The sequence below is a fragment of the Podarcis tiliguerta genome (assembly GCF_965153285.1).
Source record: "Podarcis tiliguerta genome assembly, chromosome: 3".
In the NCBI taxonomy this organism is placed as follows: Eukaryota; Metazoa; Chordata; class Lepidosauria; order Squamata; family Lacertidae; genus Podarcis; species Podarcis tiliguerta.
In genome coordinates, this window is record NC_139536.1 from 43427621 (window position 1) to 43445923 (window position 18303).

Below are 18303 nucleotides of genomic sequence, written 5' to 3' on the forward strand. Positions count from 1 at the left end.
TGTACTACCCAGGACAGGATGGGGTTGCACAGGGTTGTGAAGGCAGCAGAGAGCATTGTTGGCTGCCCACTCTCCACCTTAGAGCGGATTTACGCCACAAGGTGCCATAGGAAGGCACTGGACATAGTAAAAGATCCATCGCATCCTGGTCACTGTCTCTTCGAGCTCTTGCCGTCGGGACGGAGATACAGGACGATGAAGACAAGAACAAGCCGTCTTAAGAACAGCTTCTTCTCCAGAGCGATCTCGGCCCTGAATGGGAAGCCCGGACTTTGAAAGTCATCAAATCTCCTTTGCTGTATTTTACTATATTTTTTTAATTGGTGTTTTATGTATTTTACTATATTTCTTTTAATTAGTGTTTTTATGGAGCAGCCAAGTAATTTCGTTGTCCCCGAAGGGGGCAATGACAATAAAGATATAATTAATTAATTAATTAATAATTAATTAATTAATTAATTAATATCCAGCTCATCCAGATCTCTTCCAGCAAGGCAGATCAGGGATTTAGTTTGCACCAGTATTTATTTTAAGCATTTATATACTACTTTTCTTCTTGTGCTAAAAGGACAAGCTTCCTTGGAGTGAGAGTTCCAGAGCCAGGGTGCCACAAGGGGAAATGGGCCACACCCAATCCTGCCACAGAGGGTCAAGCCATTGTGAACTATCATTAAAGTCTCTGATAGATATTCCCAAGAATGTGACTTACATCAAAAGTTGGTGCACTTTGTTGTGTGTTCTGGCTACATGGCTCTCTGAAGCAATCGCTGAAGGGGAGCAGCAGACCCATTGCAATGATCCAAGAGCAAAGCTTCTCTGCTTCTTCTTGAGGTGCATTGTCCTGCTGGCTGGATAGCTTTTCCAGCAGAGTTCGGCCTGCAAAAATCAATGTTAAATGTTAAATAAATGGTAACAATCCAACAACCCATTTGAACAGAACAACCATTTTAGTGGTTGGAAGTCACAATCAAAGTGAAGGCAAAAAGCTGCTTCCTTGCAAAAGCATTACTCCAACCAGTGTACACCCTTCAGCTTGGCAGGGCAGCTTCTATAAACTGGTTCTCAGGTGCCTCTTAGAAATATATCAGGTTCAGGGAACCACCCAGAAGGCCTATTGGATGCTCTGTGGAAGGACCTTGGCTTGGTCACAATGGCCATGGTGGCATGGCAGCATAGAGGAAGAAGGGAAGTTTCTGTTTTGCTGCTTTAAAAAGGCACTCAATCATTTGCTCTCCTCTTGACACAACATGTTAATAAATCTTGCTATTATATATTGCTATTATATACTGGAGCTGAGGCTCCAGTACTTTGGCCACCTCATGAGGAGAGAAGACTCCCTGGAAAAGACCCTGATGCTGGGAAAGATGGAGGGCACAAGGAGAAGGGGACGACAGAGGACGAGATGGTTGGACAGTGTTCTCAAAGCTACCAGCATGAGTTTGACCAAACTGGGGGAGGCAGTGGAAGACAGGAGGGCCTGCCGTGCTTTGGTCCATGGGGTCACGAAGAGTTGGACACGACTAAACAACAACAACATCATCATTATATATTAGCTGTTATTGTTTCATAGTGTACTAAATTTTTATTAGCCATTCTGGAATCTCAAAAGTGAACAATGCTTTACCTCTAGTTCAGTGAGACATTAAAGTACATCAGGATTGCTGATTCACAGATTTTCCACCAAATTTTGCCTTCAAGAGAATGGAGGGCCCATGGCTTGGAGGGAAATATTTAGTGTGGGGAGAATACTCCTTAAATTGTCTGTGCCAATTTGCAAGATTATCTTTAAGAATCAATGTATTGTCCTGCATGGTTTACCAAGCACAAACTGATCTAGGGAAGCAAAGAAAACCATACCATCATGACAATTTCACATCCACCATTTTGGATAAGTGTTCCAAACATTGCTACCTACCTGAATCTACAAACGTGCAGGAACACTCTGGGGGCAAGGTGGATATACTTGTGAAAATGCTGGGAAGGTTTCGCACAGTCCTAGTTTCAACCTTTATAGGGCTTTATGTCAATAAAGGCAGCCCTGAGATTGTGGGTGAAATACTGCTTTAACTGAAACTATTTTTAGAATATTTTAACTTTCAGAACACTTAAAAAATATGGATGTGTTTACCACAGGAGTGAGGTAAATCACAGCCTTACCTCTGAAGGGGTAGCTCTTTTGAGCATTAGGTTTAAGAGTTGGATTCTTGCTGGTATTATTTACCATGATAATTCTTGATATTCTGAATGCCTGGTACAGTTAATCAACTTGGAATGAATCACCACAATTTATTGTTGCTTATGCTTGAGGAAATTCTCCCTAATGAGAGGCAAACTGCAAGATGATATAAGTAATAATCTGAAACAAGTCATGAAATGAGCAGCTTGACAATGTTATTCCTCTCAGTCAGTCCAAAATGCTACAACTCTTTTTGGAGTCATGTGAACTGGTTTCATATTGATGCTGAAGAATTAAAGCAATCACTTTCAACTGAGCCAAAGTACGGTACGATCACATCTTATATACATTTAATATGTGCAATTTCAACCATATGCAGTTGAAGGCAGGCGGGTTGGAATTGTGAAAGCTAAATACAAGCAAGGCAGAGAGCTTAAAAGCTCCTTTTGTGCTGGGGCTGCTTGGGGTTACCTGACACAGAAAGAGCTTTTAAGTCCTCTGCCTTACATTGGGGGGCCGGGGCAAGGGCCTTTCAATGTGCCAGCTCTGTTATACTCTTGCAAAATCTTGCAGGGTGATCCAAGTTCCTCTCAGCTCAACATTACTGAATGATGTGTGTTGTCATGTATGGCTTTGTGGTGTTGCTATTTTAAAAGACTAAATAACCCTCCCACAAACTTCCAGAAGGGGGCATAACAGACCATAGGACATAGAGACCCATATAGGCAAAAAATACATTGCAAAGGTTGAAAGCTGTTGTCATACATACAATAGCTGCTTTAGAACCAATGGTCCATTTGGATATAGACACAAGAAAGCATCTTCATTGGTACTCCTCCTAACCATTCCTTTAGCTGGAGATTCTAGGGAAGCTCAGGCTGCATGCATAAAAAGCACAAACTCTACCATGGATCAAAAGCCTTTTTCTGAGGCATAGGATTCTGGTAAGAAGGGAGATGCCAAGGTTTGATGATGAAAGGACCGGGAGAATGAGGAAGTAACTAAGTCCTAACCAGAGTAGACACATTAGAATTAATAAATCTCAGGTAGTCATTTATATTAATTTCAGTGGGTCTACTCTGAGTTGACTACCACGGAATACCACTCACAATGTCAATATGGTTTAGGAGATTGACATTTTGTGGGACAACCAACATGCTTAAGTCTAATTAATGCATGAAGAGGGTAAGGCCATAGACTGTATTTCCTTATGCTGGGGAAAGAGGGGAACTTTCGACTGAACTCAGAAACACATATTTTAAAAGGTTAACAGCCCATATTTCCACACTTTACTTTGCTGAATATTTTGTGATTTTAAATCTCTATTAGGGCTCTCTCACCAAAGAGTACTTGTCCCAAACCTGGATCTTGGCATCCAGGGAATTCTCCTTTAAAACCTATGTTTTCCCCCTTGAACCAACATATTTATATTGCTTAATAAATGGTCATTGCCCAACATGCCCCATAGCACAATATGAAGGCAGATAGAAGGGATCATGGTTTGTAGATGAAAACAGCAAAGAAGGATTTGGGGTGTGAAAGATCAGGAACCAGAGGGTCAACATTTTAAAAGGAGGTACTGAAAAAATAATGGCTCATCCACACTTACCTTTTGCACCACACTTTCTGGGAACAGGTCTGCACTTTCCTGGTCCGTGTCTAAGCACTTTTTTTTTTTTGCCCTGCTGCTTTCCCCAGGAAAGCCTGCTCTTTAATGCTGAATCAGAACAAACGGCAATTCAAGCTTTCTGCGGAATGTCAAAAGCATGAAAAAGCAGTGGGGCAGGGAGCGCTTGGACACAGACCGGAAAAGTGTGGACCTGCAGCTAGAAAGTGCAAAGGAAAATTAGTGTGGATGAGCCTTAATAATAATAATTTTATTATTTATACCCCACCCATTTGGCTGGGTTTCCCCAGCCACTCTGGAAGACTTACAGCACATAACAAATTGTAAAGCATCAGTCATTAAAAGCTTCCCTAAACAGGGCTGCCTTCAGATGTCTTCTAAAAGTCAGACAGTTGTTTATTTCCTTGACATCTGATGGGGGAGCGTTCCAGAGGGTGGGCACCACTACCGAGAAGGCCTTCTGCCTGGTTCCCTGTAACCTCACTTCTTGCAGTGAGGGAACTGCCAGAAAACCCTTGGTGCTGGACCTCAGTGTCTGGGCTGAACGATGGGGGTGGAGATGCTCCTTGAGGTATACTGGGCTGAGGCCGTTTAGGACTTTAAAGGTCAGCACCAACACTTTGAATTGTGCTCAGAAATGCACCAAAAGCCAATGTAAATCTTTCAGGACCCATGTTATATGGTATTGGCAGCCACACCCAGTCACCTGTCTAGCTGCCGCATTCTGGATTAGTTGTAGCTTCCAAGTCACCTTCAAAGGTAGCCCCATGCAGAATGAACGTAGAGCCTTAAGTTACCTTTTCCCCCCATGATTCTATACTGCCACATATCCCTGCATGTTTTAAAGATGACATGAAAGCAGGCTTATGATGCACTGCAGATGGACTTATTATATCACACAGCGTTGTCATGGATTTGAGAACTAATTTTGCTGAATTTCTCTGCTACAAGGGGCTTCACATAATCCTCCATTGCTTTGCCTTTCATCGGTCTAGTCTCACTTCACTCTCCAAATTTTGGGGTTGTTGTTTCTTTTTTTAAAGAGAGATGAAGAGTTTGAACTCTGTCTGAGGGCAGGTGTTTCCTTAGGGCTGCTCCCAATAGAGCGGCTGTTTTGTGCACAGCCTGGTTATGTAACAAGTGGAAATCAAAATCCACCAGCTCTATAAACTGAGAATATCACAATGGATCTGAACGTGTAGAAATCCCAAAGGCTGTGTAAATTAAGGGGAGATGCTAAGAGGTTCGACACATTTCTGCTATTTACTGAAGATCTGTTTCTCAGAAGGACAAACATAAGATATTTCCCAAATAACAATATGGTAGCCTCCCCGCCCCACCAGTTCCCTGCACAGAAGCATCAGCTGAATCTTACATCAACACTGGTGACAATGTCCCTGCTTCACTTGAAGGCAGTAGGCCAGTTCATAGGGCCACAAGGCACATGCAGCTCTTTTCCTTCTGACACCTTACTTCTGCTCCCCAACACCAGCACCTGTCAGCTGAGCTAGTCACCTCACTTTATAGATGCTCAATTATAAAGCATTCCATCTTTTTGGAACTGGCTGTTGTGATAGAAAATTCAGTACTTCGGGGAAAGCGCCTTGCAGAAGCCTCAAAGCCAGCTTTTCTTCCTTGCTGCTTTGCAACCATCTATCACAATATGTTTATTCAAGCAGGAATACTGAATTTGAACAAGGTTAAAAGAGAAGCTGGATGTGTTGAACAACAGCAAACTCAGGATGCAGTTCTGATAGCGGTGGCGGGGAGAGAAGAAGAGAAATCTACATTCCCACCCAAAATTCACTCATATATTTTGGCTGCAGTTCAAAGACACACAACTTTATTTTCATAGTAAACAAACTGGAATTCCTCCGTGCAATTCTGTTCACAGAGTTAGTATGCAATTTTGGTAGCTTGGCTGAGATGGAACATTTTTGACTTTTTGCCAATCCCATAAGAATGGCAGCATTTATGTAAAAGTTTCCAAAGAATGTCAGCTTGATACCACTCAAACCAATTAATTACTTTATCCGTTTCTGATTTATATGTGAACTAGAGAGAAAGTTAAACGCAACCCTTTACTTGTGCCTTTTTACTTGCAGGAACAATTTGCCTGCTAGCCCCTCCACAGGTGACTCAGTTAGTAACATTGTGTCTTACTTTGATATCTCCCTCCACATGGTAGGTACAGACAGCAGTCACAGTCATTCTGAAGCTAGTTGCTCTGTACCCACTTAAAGGACAAATGTGTCATCTGTTTAATGGCTGGTCCGGCCCTATGGAAACATCTGGTTTTTTGTAGGGAAAAGCTAGCAAGCTCTGCTACACTTTTGTAGGTATTTTAAGCTTATATCTCAGAGCTGCTTCTTTCTGAATTTTTATTTTGGTACATATTTCTCAGTACAGAACGCATGAGCATCACATATGTTGTTAAAGCATGACTTTCACTTTAAAATACACATGGTGGTGATGAAGCAGTATTTTTATGGGTACCACTTCTGTGAATTTAAAGGGTAAAGCTGCATGATGGTAATCAGTGCAATGCCTGTGACTATTATGTTTATGTCTGCACTCAGCTGAAAAATGTCTTGCATGAAGCAGCCCTCCTATGCATCACATTCCTTTTACGGGCAAGACGAAAAGCAATTACAATGATTTCAACCTCAGCAAAATTGCTATCTACTAAATTATTTCCCTGTATTCCCTTTCAGCTTCACTTCTCTAGTTGTACACTGGGATTCTTTACTTTAACAGACATAGATTGTTCAAGCCCAAATAATCCCTGTATAGAGCTTTCAGAAGACATGGGCCTATGATAGTTGAAGTCAAAGCAGCATCTTAAACTGAGTAGCAAGTTAGCAACAAAGGCGTTGCTAGGGGCAGGGGAACCAAGCAGAAGAAGTTGCCAGTGGAAGCTTGGGAAACAAACGCTCAACATCAGATTTTACAGTCTGATTACTAAGGGATAAAAATAGCAGCAATTGACTTGCCAACTTTGTCTTTTTACGTATTTGCAGTTAGTGACACCGCTTTGCCCCAGAACAGAGGGCATTCATCACAAGAGACAAACTGAATACAAACATTGATCCTTGGCTACATCAATAGCTCTAAATATAAAGGCAACCAAGAGGTAATTCAAGCAATATTTACAAAAAACTGTTCTGATTAAGCAGGCTATCGCTTTTGATCAAAGGTTTCATACGTGATGCAAACTATAAGAAACTGAAATGTCCTGTCTACAGCACCTCACCTAAAACTATAGTACAAGTGGCATCTTCTAATAATAACTGAAAAAGGAAGAATTTGATCTCCTTAAACTACAATTGTCTGCAGGACTGTAACAGGAGAGAGGGAAGACAAAAAGCAGAGGTGCCTGGTTGCTTCAGAGAACTTGAATTTCCATCTTTCAACTAAAAAGCAAAAGTTTTCAGCCTCCACCCCTTTAAACATAGCTCCAGTTCACATGTTAACAGAAACAACAGTCCTCAGTTGGTGAAGGAGTAGGCACTCCTCCCATCCACCATCCACTTTAAGTAGGGTTGCCATACAGTGGTTCCTCGGGTTAAGTACTTAATTCGTTCTGGAGCTCCGTTCTTAACCTGAAACTGTTCTTAACCTGAAGCACCACTTTAGCTAATGGGGCCTCCTGCTGCTGTTGCGCCGCTGCTGCAGGATTTCTGTTCTCATCCTGAAGCAAAGTTCTTAACCCGAGGTACTATTTCTGGGTTAGCGGAGTATGTAACCTGAAGGTACCACTGTATTTCAAAAAGTGAAAATCCAGACAGAAAAGTTGTTGAGCTGCTTTTTGGCCAAAGCTGTTGAGCTGCTATCAGTGGTTGCCATATGTCCAGATTTCCCTGGACATTTCAGTGATTTCTGCCCAGACACTGTTTACACCGGCCGATTCCTGGCAATGTCAACCCTACTTTAAGGAAAATGTAAGATGAGGCTTTACACATGCTCAAGGAGCATGGAATGCCTCCAGGCTCATTCAGTTCCCTGTATCTGGATTTGAAAACTTTTCTTTAGGTTTTGAAGATTTTTTTTTTAGAGATGTATTGTTGTAAGGTTACTGATTGATGTAAAGGCTTTAGAAAGAGGAGGTCAATAGTCACTATTAGCCAGTGAGCAAGTCTGCTTGCCAGGCCACAGCTTCTACTATGGAGATCACAAGTAAGCTGTCCAGGGATGGTAGAAAATAGTCAGAGATGTTTCTTGAGGGATTAGAAAGTGAGAAGCCACTAGAATGTAAAAGCTGTCAAGTAGAGGGAGGTGACTTATTCTGATATGAGGCACCCAACACACTTATGTCAAATAGTCTGTCTTTATAGGCCCCCATTCAGCATTTAAGCGCCCAGGCCAAGAGGCAAGACAAACTAATAGTCAACAAAAAAATATGAGCCATTCCAGAGACCACTGTAGTGTGTGCTGGGGGGGGGGGAGGGTTATATATTGTTTAAGATAAAGTATTGAAATATAAATGAAAAGTTACTATTTAAAATTTGTATAGTTTTGCTAACCTTACACAAGTTAAATAATGAGACCTCAAGATAAAACTAGTTGGACTGAGCCGCTGCTTTTAAGACACACACTCTCAAACTTAGTTCTGCCACTAGCTGCGTGGGAGTAGATTTGTAGAATAAGAGGAAGAAGAAGTGAAGATATTTGCTTATTTGTAAATTAATCAAAACATTACATAAATGCCACAAGTCTTGAGTGATTTCTCCCCCAAATGAAACTAAACGAGGAACTTACTGCCATTTAGGGATGTTGCTATTAGATTGCTTTACTATAAATTGTTTGAGGTTTTTTCTTCCATTTCAGTGTTTGATATTGCATTATACAGTACCCCATGCTGATAATTGAGAAATATAATTAATAAATAAGGGTAAAGGAATGTGCAGTAGTATAATAATGTTCAATACTTGCTCAGTTGAGAATGGGACTTCCTTTTAAGCAATATTTAATGCCTAATAAGCACATTATATAAAGAAATTGCATGATTAGGTGCTGGAATGCAGATGCCTGGCTGACACATTCTTTGAAACATGGAGGTGGAACCAAAGGTTATTTGTTTCCTTAATCACCAGTCAATAGCTACTAGTAACATATGAATCAGGGAAGAAGCAAAAGGGGGGAAAGCCATTCTCTGTTGCTCCTGTTCCACAGCACTGTTTTGAAGAACTATATAAACAGGGTAAATTATCGAGTTCCTTTCTAGCCTGATACTCCTGTTGTGTTAAAAAGTTATGTGGAAACAGCTCTTATGCAGCTTCAATGACATACATTGTAAACACAATTCAAATTAATGTTTGAATTCTCTTCCACAGAATGGTGAAATTTCTTAACTTGATATATGTTCTTTGGTTTTATTATTGATATTCTGGTTTGATTATTTTAGACCATGTGAAACCAAAAGCTGAGTGGGAGCAAATCCCACTCCCTTGGAAACTGAAACAACCAATTTTTCCCTGGGTTAAGAAACAGCAAAGGTAAAAGGGGTGGTTCTGGGTTTTCACACACACACACACACACACACCTACCTTTGTCATAACTGCACAGGGATGTAGTTGTTTAGACACTTACTTAGTCATGGTTGGAGGGGAGGTTGTAAGCCTTTGCCTGCCCCTCCAAGGGAATGGGGTATCCTATTAAAGGGGAAGTGCTCCTCTGCACACAAACACCTGTCTTTCAATATCTTTTTATAAGCAATCCCAGCTTGGAGGGAGGGGGGAATGCCCCACAAATTATACACTGCTGCCCACCCAAATTTCAACTCCACTCCCTTTATTTTATTCCACATCATTTGAACAAAAGGAAGTAATCTTCCCAACTTGAATGCCTTTCCTACGCCACTCCCATAACTCTGTATCATCAACTTTCCTGAGAAAGCGATAGCTATTCTTGTCCCTTTGTGGATGCTCATACCTCATCTTCCATGAGATGAGAAAATCATTATTTTATCCATCATTTCAATGCATTTATAAGCCCACCTTTTTCTCCAAGGAGCTCAAGGTGGTAGAACATGGTTTTTCCTCTTCATTTAATCCTCACAGCAAACCTGTGAGGCAAGTCAGGTTAAGAGGCAGCAGCTGGTCATGTAGATGTGACCAAATCAGAGCTGTCAGCTCCGTAAGGATACGTGCTATTGGTGTGTTTTCTGACACAATCCTTTCAGCCCATCTGATTTCTCATTCTCCCATTTAGATCTTACCACTGCGACATAGTATCTAGTCACAAAGAAGCAAGAGTCATCCCACATTTGACTAACACTCACATTTCCCTCTTAATTTTGGTTGAGAGTGTAACTCCACACAAGCCAAAGGATTCACAGGGCCCTGCTTCAAAGCCAAAACAGAAGATATTATTTTAGCACAGCAGCATTGCGTGTTTCCTTCCTAAAATAGCCAAGATCTTTTTATAATACCTTGGTGCTGCTTACAGCTCATCTGAACATTCCTTACGAAGTTTACTGCAGTGGATTATATAGGAAAACTTTGTGATTGCAGTTGCTCATTACCATTTACGTCATGTATTAGAAAATCCTCAACCAGAAAAGAACACGTGGACTACTAAAAAAAAAAAAAAAAATGACATGGCAAAAAGCCCAACTATACAGCACTGTAAACTAGGCCAGCTATTTGTTCACTGCCTGCTGTTACTAAGATCAGAGCTAAAAGCCCCAGGGAACAGCTAAACTGAAAAGAAATGCTTCAGATTACATATTGACTATAACAACCACAACAGTGGAGATGCACACCATGGGCATGCAAATCGTAATTATTATTTATATCCCACCTTTCAGGATACAAATCCTTCCAAGAAAATTTAACCTTCTAAAATGAACACAGCAAACAATGAGGAGCCATACTCATCTGCGGAAAATGGGAAGCTCTGGATCTTGCTCTGCAGCTGCAGCCCATTCAAGCAGGAATACTTTCCACTTAGTCCCTCTGATAAAAGCATCCTTAGCACCTGACTTGCCATTCTGCATGCCACAAAGACAGCAAAGCAGAGGGTTCCCATTGTTAACTAAAAGAGAAAGCTCAAAAACTCTGCCTTAGATGTTTTGTGGACCTTATAGCTGAGAGAAGGGACCATAGCTCAGAGGTAGAGCACATAGTTTGCATGTGATAGGTCCCCAGGTTGAATCTATTTAAGATAACCAGGTAGCAAGTAATGTGAAAGAGCTCTGATATTGTGGAAAAGGCTACCAAGCAGAAAAGGGAATTCTGGGCTAAACAGAAAGCAGCCTTCCTTCCCTTAATGGAGACGAGCATGCCCCACCTTGGAAGACACACTGGAAAAGACTTGAGTTGGTTTCTCCTAGGAGACGAGATGTTTGGGTCACCAGGGTGGGCATAGGTGCCAGCTCCCTGGGTGCCCAGGCACCCACAAAATTCCCCATCAAGGGGATGGGCACTCACAAATTTCAGCACCAGGGCCATGCATGCTGCATGGCAGCCACTGCCCCAGACACTCATGGTAGTGGGGCCAAGCTGGCACTCCTGTGGGAGGGAATGCCCAATGGGGAGGGGCTGGGTTTGGCTAGTATTTAGGGCTGTTCTGCTAAATTGGCTTTTATTCCACAAATCGTATTGTTATATACTTTAAGAAAGGTAACATTTCCACTAGTTTGCAGTCTTCCAAGTCTTCTTCCTAGGTCTGGAGGCAAAACAGTATTATCTAGTACAATGCAGTTTCTGATGTTTGCAGTAGTCTGAAGTCCTCTCTCTTCAGCATAAACTTACTGGTAGCCTTAAAACCATCTAGGAAGTATAAAAGACTGCTAAAAGTATGAAGTAATGATGATAATTATGATGATAAATCTATTAAATGTACCAAGTAGCGTCCTAACACACTGGGAACAATTTTCTTCTGCTTTAAAAATATTTATGGCTAGTTTACCCCAAACAGCAATTGAATGTTGAGGTCTTTCTTTTTTTGCGCTCTATTGTTCACTTTTCTGAACTCTCACAGGCAAACACCAGCTTGTTTTCAGTAGCTGCTTCTGCTCCAACTCTGTAATGTGAAGAGTGCTGCATAAACTGAAAGATTTAATCAGTCTCTGGATTTCAAAGACAGCTGGCATATGTGGGCAGAAAGAAAGAAAAAAGGTGACAACTATTTACCACTGGGTACACGGCATCTAGTACTGCAAAGGAAAACCTGCTTCTTTCACAATTACAGTAAGATAATAACAGGGAAACAAGGCATAAAGGAAAACAAAAGTGTGTTAAGATACTGAAAGAGATGTATTCATGGAATAGAAGCCTGAGTTCATAGGTTTTATCACAACAAAAGCTAACAAGGCAGTAGATTTTTTTTTTTTAAGCAAAAACAAAAATACAATGCATAATTGTTAGAGGCACTATTGAGAAGGCCAAAGTCTTTTTATGTGAGAAAGAGGGTTAATTTTGTACAGAGCCAATAGTCCTCCCTATAAATCTTATACAGAAGTGACAGTCCTCCCTGCAGACACACACACACACCTCTGCCAAGATGACATCTGAGCAAGCCCAATGGTCATTTTAATTGAGTTTACTTTGTATAGCATGTGGAAGGATAAATAAATATTTGGGGCACCTTTTTCCAAGTTAAAACTAGAAGCAGACTTAACTGTTGCACCTGAGAACCAACTGCCCTGTTTCCCCTTGTTACTGCACGAGTCTCTCTTGTGCATGTGGTTCAGGGCTGGAATAAGGCAAGCCCATGAAAGCTACCAGCGCACAGATCATACAGTCAGTCTCATCCAAGGGCAGGTTTGTCTCCTGTGTTGGGAGTGACTGAATCATTCAACCACAGAAAATGCAGACAAATAAATAAAACAGTATTACTTGATCGGGAAGCAACAATATTTCACTAGAGCAAATGAATCATCCAGAGTTTCAGTGGACAGCTTTCACTCTAGAAGTCATAGGTTCAATTCCCAGAATTACCAGGTAGGGCTAGGAGTATCTCCTGCTTAAATCCCAGAGAACTGCTAGTTGGACCAAAGGCCTAAGGTAGCTTCCTAACTTTCCTCGTCTCTTGCAGCAAAAATAAAGTACCCTGTTGCACACTTAAGAACTCATACGATTACTTGTACTCAGTGCTTTTTTTTCTAAAAAAAATGTTTAGGGGATACTCTCATTTCCCCACTCATATTGAAATACTGCCCCTCAATGAGGCCAAACTTAGATTCACAAAATGTTTAGGGGTATGCGTACTCCTGCATCCCCCCAGGAAAAAAAAACCACTGCTTGTGCTCACTCGTATGATGGGGTGTTAGAGGAACAGTAGTACCTCTGATGGGGGAAACACCATCCTCCTTCTGGGGTAGTCTGTCCACCTTTGGTCCCCACCCTGCACTCGGCTCTCACCTGTGGCTCCTAGAAGCTGTGAGCATGCAACAAGGGTCACATCGTGAAAAATGTTTTTGATTGGTCAGCTAAACCAGGTGAGGGTAGCCAATGGGTCTCAAACCTTCAGTGAGTTAAAGACTCCCCTGCATGCAAAGACGGGCTTTGGAGGATTGAGCAGACAAGACCATTAGTGTGTCCAGCCATCAAGAAGGCAGTTTCTGCATGTGCTGTAGAGAAAGTGAGGGGCAGATGGAGCTCATCAACCTGGGAAGGTAGCCCATCTCGGAGAAGGAAAACTCTGATGCTAAACCTCCACTGCCTTGTGGGATAACTTGGTGGGAGAAGAAAAGGCTAAAGAGTGAACCCTACACAAATCCAGGGTGGAGTCCCTAAGACAGTTGGATGGCGCCTTGTACGCTTCCTTCTGGCAACTCCTGCAGCCAAGCTGGTGCTGAACGTATGAACCACACCAGCAATGTGAAGGGGGTGGTCTTGTCATCTCAGTAACCCAGGACCTCCATACACACTGCTTAGGCTAGGGTAGGTCACTTTGGTGCTGCTAGCACAGCAATTTGACTTCATCCCTGGAGGCACACTCCATGGTCAATCGAGACAGACGGATGCCAACAGGATTACTCAGATCCATGATCTGTATCATGCAATTGAATGAACCACTATAGCAGACAGTGCAAACTTATTTTCAATAGATCCCCACAGATTCTAGAGCAGTATTCTTATTATTTATGTGACTATTTTACAGTAAGCAAATCTTCAGTAAGAACTTTCAAGGAATTGCATTGTTCACCATTATACAAATGTCAAGTACTGAATCAATGGTACTTACACCACCTGAAGTGGGCTTCTGAGCATAGTTCAGAGTGTAAACTGGATTCATCACATTTCTATTTCATACTTTCTCTATGGACTTCAAGGCAGCATACATAGGATTATCCTGCCTTATCTTTTCCATAGCATATAAAGTTCATCTGGAGTGAGAAGACACAACTTCACCCTATGAACTTTAATACTGAGTAAAGATTTGAACCAGTTTAATACTCTCTCAACTATACAACACCATTAAATCCATGGGAATTATATCACTGTCTTAAATGAATTCTGGATTGCAGTGTGAATTAGCAACTTTGGTTAAAAGACTACAATCAACAAAGTTATTTCCTTTGGCAATTAATAATACATACAAGTATATTAATAGCATAATAATACTTAGAAACCAGTGAGTCTGCTTAACACTTCAGAATAGAAGAAAACACTCAAATCATTTTTATATGCAGTACTCCAAACTGTTCCACTTTCATTAACTTTCACAACTGCTCCACAAAACATGCACTTGATTCAAATTATTTGCTTTCTGCAGAAATAATATAATAATGTAGTTTGTTAAGGGTGTTGGGAATTGTAGTTCTATAAGGAGTAAACCAAACATTCTTCGGGGAAGGTTTGTACTTTAAAAGTGTACTGTACATGTGACCATAGTGAAATCTCATTACTTCAATGGGAACGAATTTCAACTAATATTGCAAATTTATGGCCTGTGACATCCAAGAGACAGGATTTTAAAATAATTTTCCCCTCCAAGGAAGGAGAGAGACCTCACAATTTCTCTCTATCCAAACCTGGAGAGCGGGAAACGGGGGCATGTGAGGGTCACACCAGCAGAGGCTGTTGACTCACAGGACTGAAACCCTCCTAACCTTCCAACATGCTTCCTGAATGGTGGGGAGGGGGGGACTACCTGGCCAAGAAATTGATGTAGCTTATTTTCTTCCCATTGTAGTTTAAGAACAAAGCTCCCGGAACAGGTTTTCTTTTTTAAAGGAGCAATGCTAAATTCAAACAGGATTTGAATATAGCAATTCTTCCAGACCCAGCTCTCCTTTCCCAGACCTTCTATGTATACTGACCCAGTATTTCTGATAATGATATTAGATGTTTTAAGAAAAATTGAGGTCATCCATGAAGCTAAACCAAACTTTGAAGATACCTTTCAAAGTTTACCTCTGATGCCTTACATATTATTCTTCAGTGTGTCTTCATGGCGCCTAACAGTCACTGTGGTTGAATGAAGAAGTACAGAACATCTGGCCCAACAGTAAAAATACACACACACACACACACACACACACACACACACACTGGAATAACCTGCTCAAAAGCAGATGGCTTTCAAGCAGTAGCGGTAATGGGCCACCCAGGCCAAGGGACAAACTCTAGGACACCAGACGCATCCTTTGGGTCAAGTGTTGCAGACTTCTGTACCACTGGACTAGGGACATCTCAGCTCTTTAAACCCCAAGGCAGCCATGGTGTCAGTGACTAGCCCTGTGCAAATACCTATCCATGGTATGCCTTATTTACATGAACATTATTTATGCAGATTATCAACCAAAGGACAGCATAGCCTAGTGACAAGAGTGTTGAGCTTCAACCAGGCAAACCTGGATTCAGTCGCCGTGACTCAATGGTGACCATGTGCAAGTCATATTTAATCAAGGGTTCATATTCATAAAATTTGACTTGCAATTTAATGTATGACTTACAATTACTGCGAGAGTTGTGAAAGTGAAATAAATCCCTCCCAGGACTGTAAAGCACTTTGCACATCTATCAGCTTTGATATATTTTTGTGATATAGCAGTATATAAATATTTTTATAAATAAAATAAATACTAACAAATAATGATGAGAAACAGATGCAGTAGGCACACACAATGCTCCCCAAAATATAATGTCTGCTGGGCTGTATACACAGAGCTCACTGTTTATTTATAAGACACTTTATCAGTTGCCTGATGGGTATGCTGAATAAAGCAAAATTCAAAACAAGTACTTTAAACAAGTGCTGCAGACACACCCACTGAGACCACAGAACTTGCATGCATAAAAAGTTGTAGAGTTTGCAAACTCACTTTAAATATCAATTGAAATCAGACCAAGATAGATAGGGCATGTTAATTATCGTACACTAGCCACCTACTTTTCAGACCCGAGGTCACAGCAAGGGTTACCATAGTTTACCAATGTCACTCACCTCTAAACACATTGGGGAAGGCATCAGTAGCAGCTGGTGTCCCTGACGACTTTCTCGAGTGATTAAAATGCACTCTTTCGCCTTGAAAACCATCTCTACTCCGCCGGTATTCCAAGAAATCTGCCGAGCCTGACTTTTGAGCTATTTCAGCTCTGTGATCTGAAATCTCATCTGTCCAGTCTGCTGATCGACTAAATGAACCTGCCAAACTGGCCGACCTCTGCTTCTTGGTTGGCGCACTCTCCTTCCGCTGAGAGGACTCACGTCTCCTTTTAAAGAGTGGGCTCTGGGATGGGGATAGACAAGGTGAGTGATTTGGGGAACTCAGCTGCCTAGTGGTGGTTTTGATGTAGCAGGGATTGATGAGAGGATAGGGCTTAAAACACTTGGAACTACGCACAGGACTGCTTGAGAGATCCTCAGAGGAAAAAGTACCATTTTTCAGCTCAGAAGAAAGCCCATCGTCCAGCGCCTCTCTGCTGGCTGATAAACTCTGCTTCCTTTCTTTGGCTCCACCAACCTGATCGTGGCCTGTATTTACAATATCATCCTCTCTTTTTGAACCTGAAAATTCAACAGCTATTCCTTTAGCCTCTGAATCGCCAGCTGGGGATGGAAAATTAAACACGGAACTGCCTAGCACAGCCCCATTCTCTGCCACTGCAGCATTTAAAGGGGGTAAATCTTTCAGTTCACGAGCAGGTTGGTCCTGCTCCTCTGGCAATTGCCCGTGCTCTTCCTGCATACTGAATACACTGCTGCAGGAATGCCCCATTACGTTTGTCGCTTCTTTCGCTTCACTTTCGGTATCGCAGGTGGCAATATATTCTGTAATTTCCGATTTCGCTGAGACAGGCTGTTCAGTATCTGGACTGCTGTCTTTGTCGCTGCTTAGTGAAAGAAACCTTTCAAAACCTAAGGGGGTTGCTTGAGAATTAGCCATGTGTAGGTCCATTGTTTTGGTGCCATGCTGCTCCGTTCCAATGTTAATTGCCCCCTGCTGCTGCTGCTGCAGTTGCAGTCTAATAGCCTGCTGGATATCAGAAAGCAAATCCTCTTGTTCGGTGGCTGAATGGAAACTGTATATGTCCGTATCGGAGCCGGAGCTGGTCCTTTGTCCATCCTGCGGGTCGGCAGCAGCTGGACGATTTTCATTTGTATTTTCAAAATGATCCACATCTGTGTCCGAGAGACCCCCTTCATCTGCAGAAATGCTTATATCAGGAGTTTTGGTGAGAATCGAATGAGCGCTGTCTAGCTCCCCTGTTTGTGAGGCCTGGCTTTCTAAAACATCCTCTCTCGAGCTGCTGTTTCCATCTTTAGCCTTGGACAGATTTTTTCTGATCCTTAGATTGGAAAACACAGATGCCCGAGACTCTGACTTCCCCCTTTTTTTGCCGGATTCATTCCCTTTGCCGTACCTCCCCAGTCCCTTTTTGCTCCCTGCTCCCTTCTTTGTGCCTTCTGCATCCCTGGGCCCAGAACCATCCTCGCCTCCTTCATGCACATCACCTGCATTCCTTTTCAGCTTCCCATCTTGGTTCCCCATGTTGTTTAGCAATCGTGCAGCGTCAGGAATCAAGCCATGCCGCTCGTCTTCATTCAGCTGGCCTGGCAGCGAGGACCTCTCGAGTAATCCAGGTTTGTTTTCAAGAGGCGGTGATGCAAGCGGAGCAAAGGCTTGCTCTGCCTCTCTCCCAGCTGCTGGAGCTGCCTTTTTGCATAATGTGCTGCTAGCACAGGGCTCCTCAGGGACATGCTCAGTAGAGCACCGAGAGATGCAGACAGCTCCTTCCAATGGTAGCTTGTGGCACCGTTGCCTTTTCAGACTGAGTCTGCTACAGTCCTGGCTCTCTTTGGTAGATATGAATAGTGATTCCTCAGCAACAGGAACTTTTTTCTCCACTGTCAGAGTCCTCTGCATTGCAAAATGCTTTAATTCCAGCTTTTCAAAGGATTAATTCCTGGAATTGGGCAGGGGGTAGGAAAGGAGGGGGGAGAGAGAGAGAAGTAGGGGGGAAATTAAACCTCAAATTCCATAATAACTTTTCACAAAAGACACTAGCAGCTTTTAATCTTTGAAAAGAAAAATGTTCTGCTTTTT

At 42.1% G+C, this 18303-nt stretch overlaps 1 protein-coding gene across 1 annotated transcript in view; it reads right to left on the reverse strand.

Annotated features, from left to right (window-relative positions):
- The window catches only part of FMN2 (formin 2), a 157473-nt gene that overhangs the window by 134253 nt on the left and 4917 nt on the right, over positions 1-18303 (reverse strand). The window contains exons 2-3 of the mRNA XM_083432083.1: positions 16200-18163; positions 710-876 (exon numbers count right to left, since the gene is read on the reverse strand). Of these exons, the coding sequence (XP_083288209.1) occupies positions 710-876; positions 16200-18123 (2091 nt within the window). The 5' untranslated portion in view covers positions 18124-18163. The remainder of the gene's footprint in view (positions 1-709; positions 877-16199; positions 18164-18303) is intronic.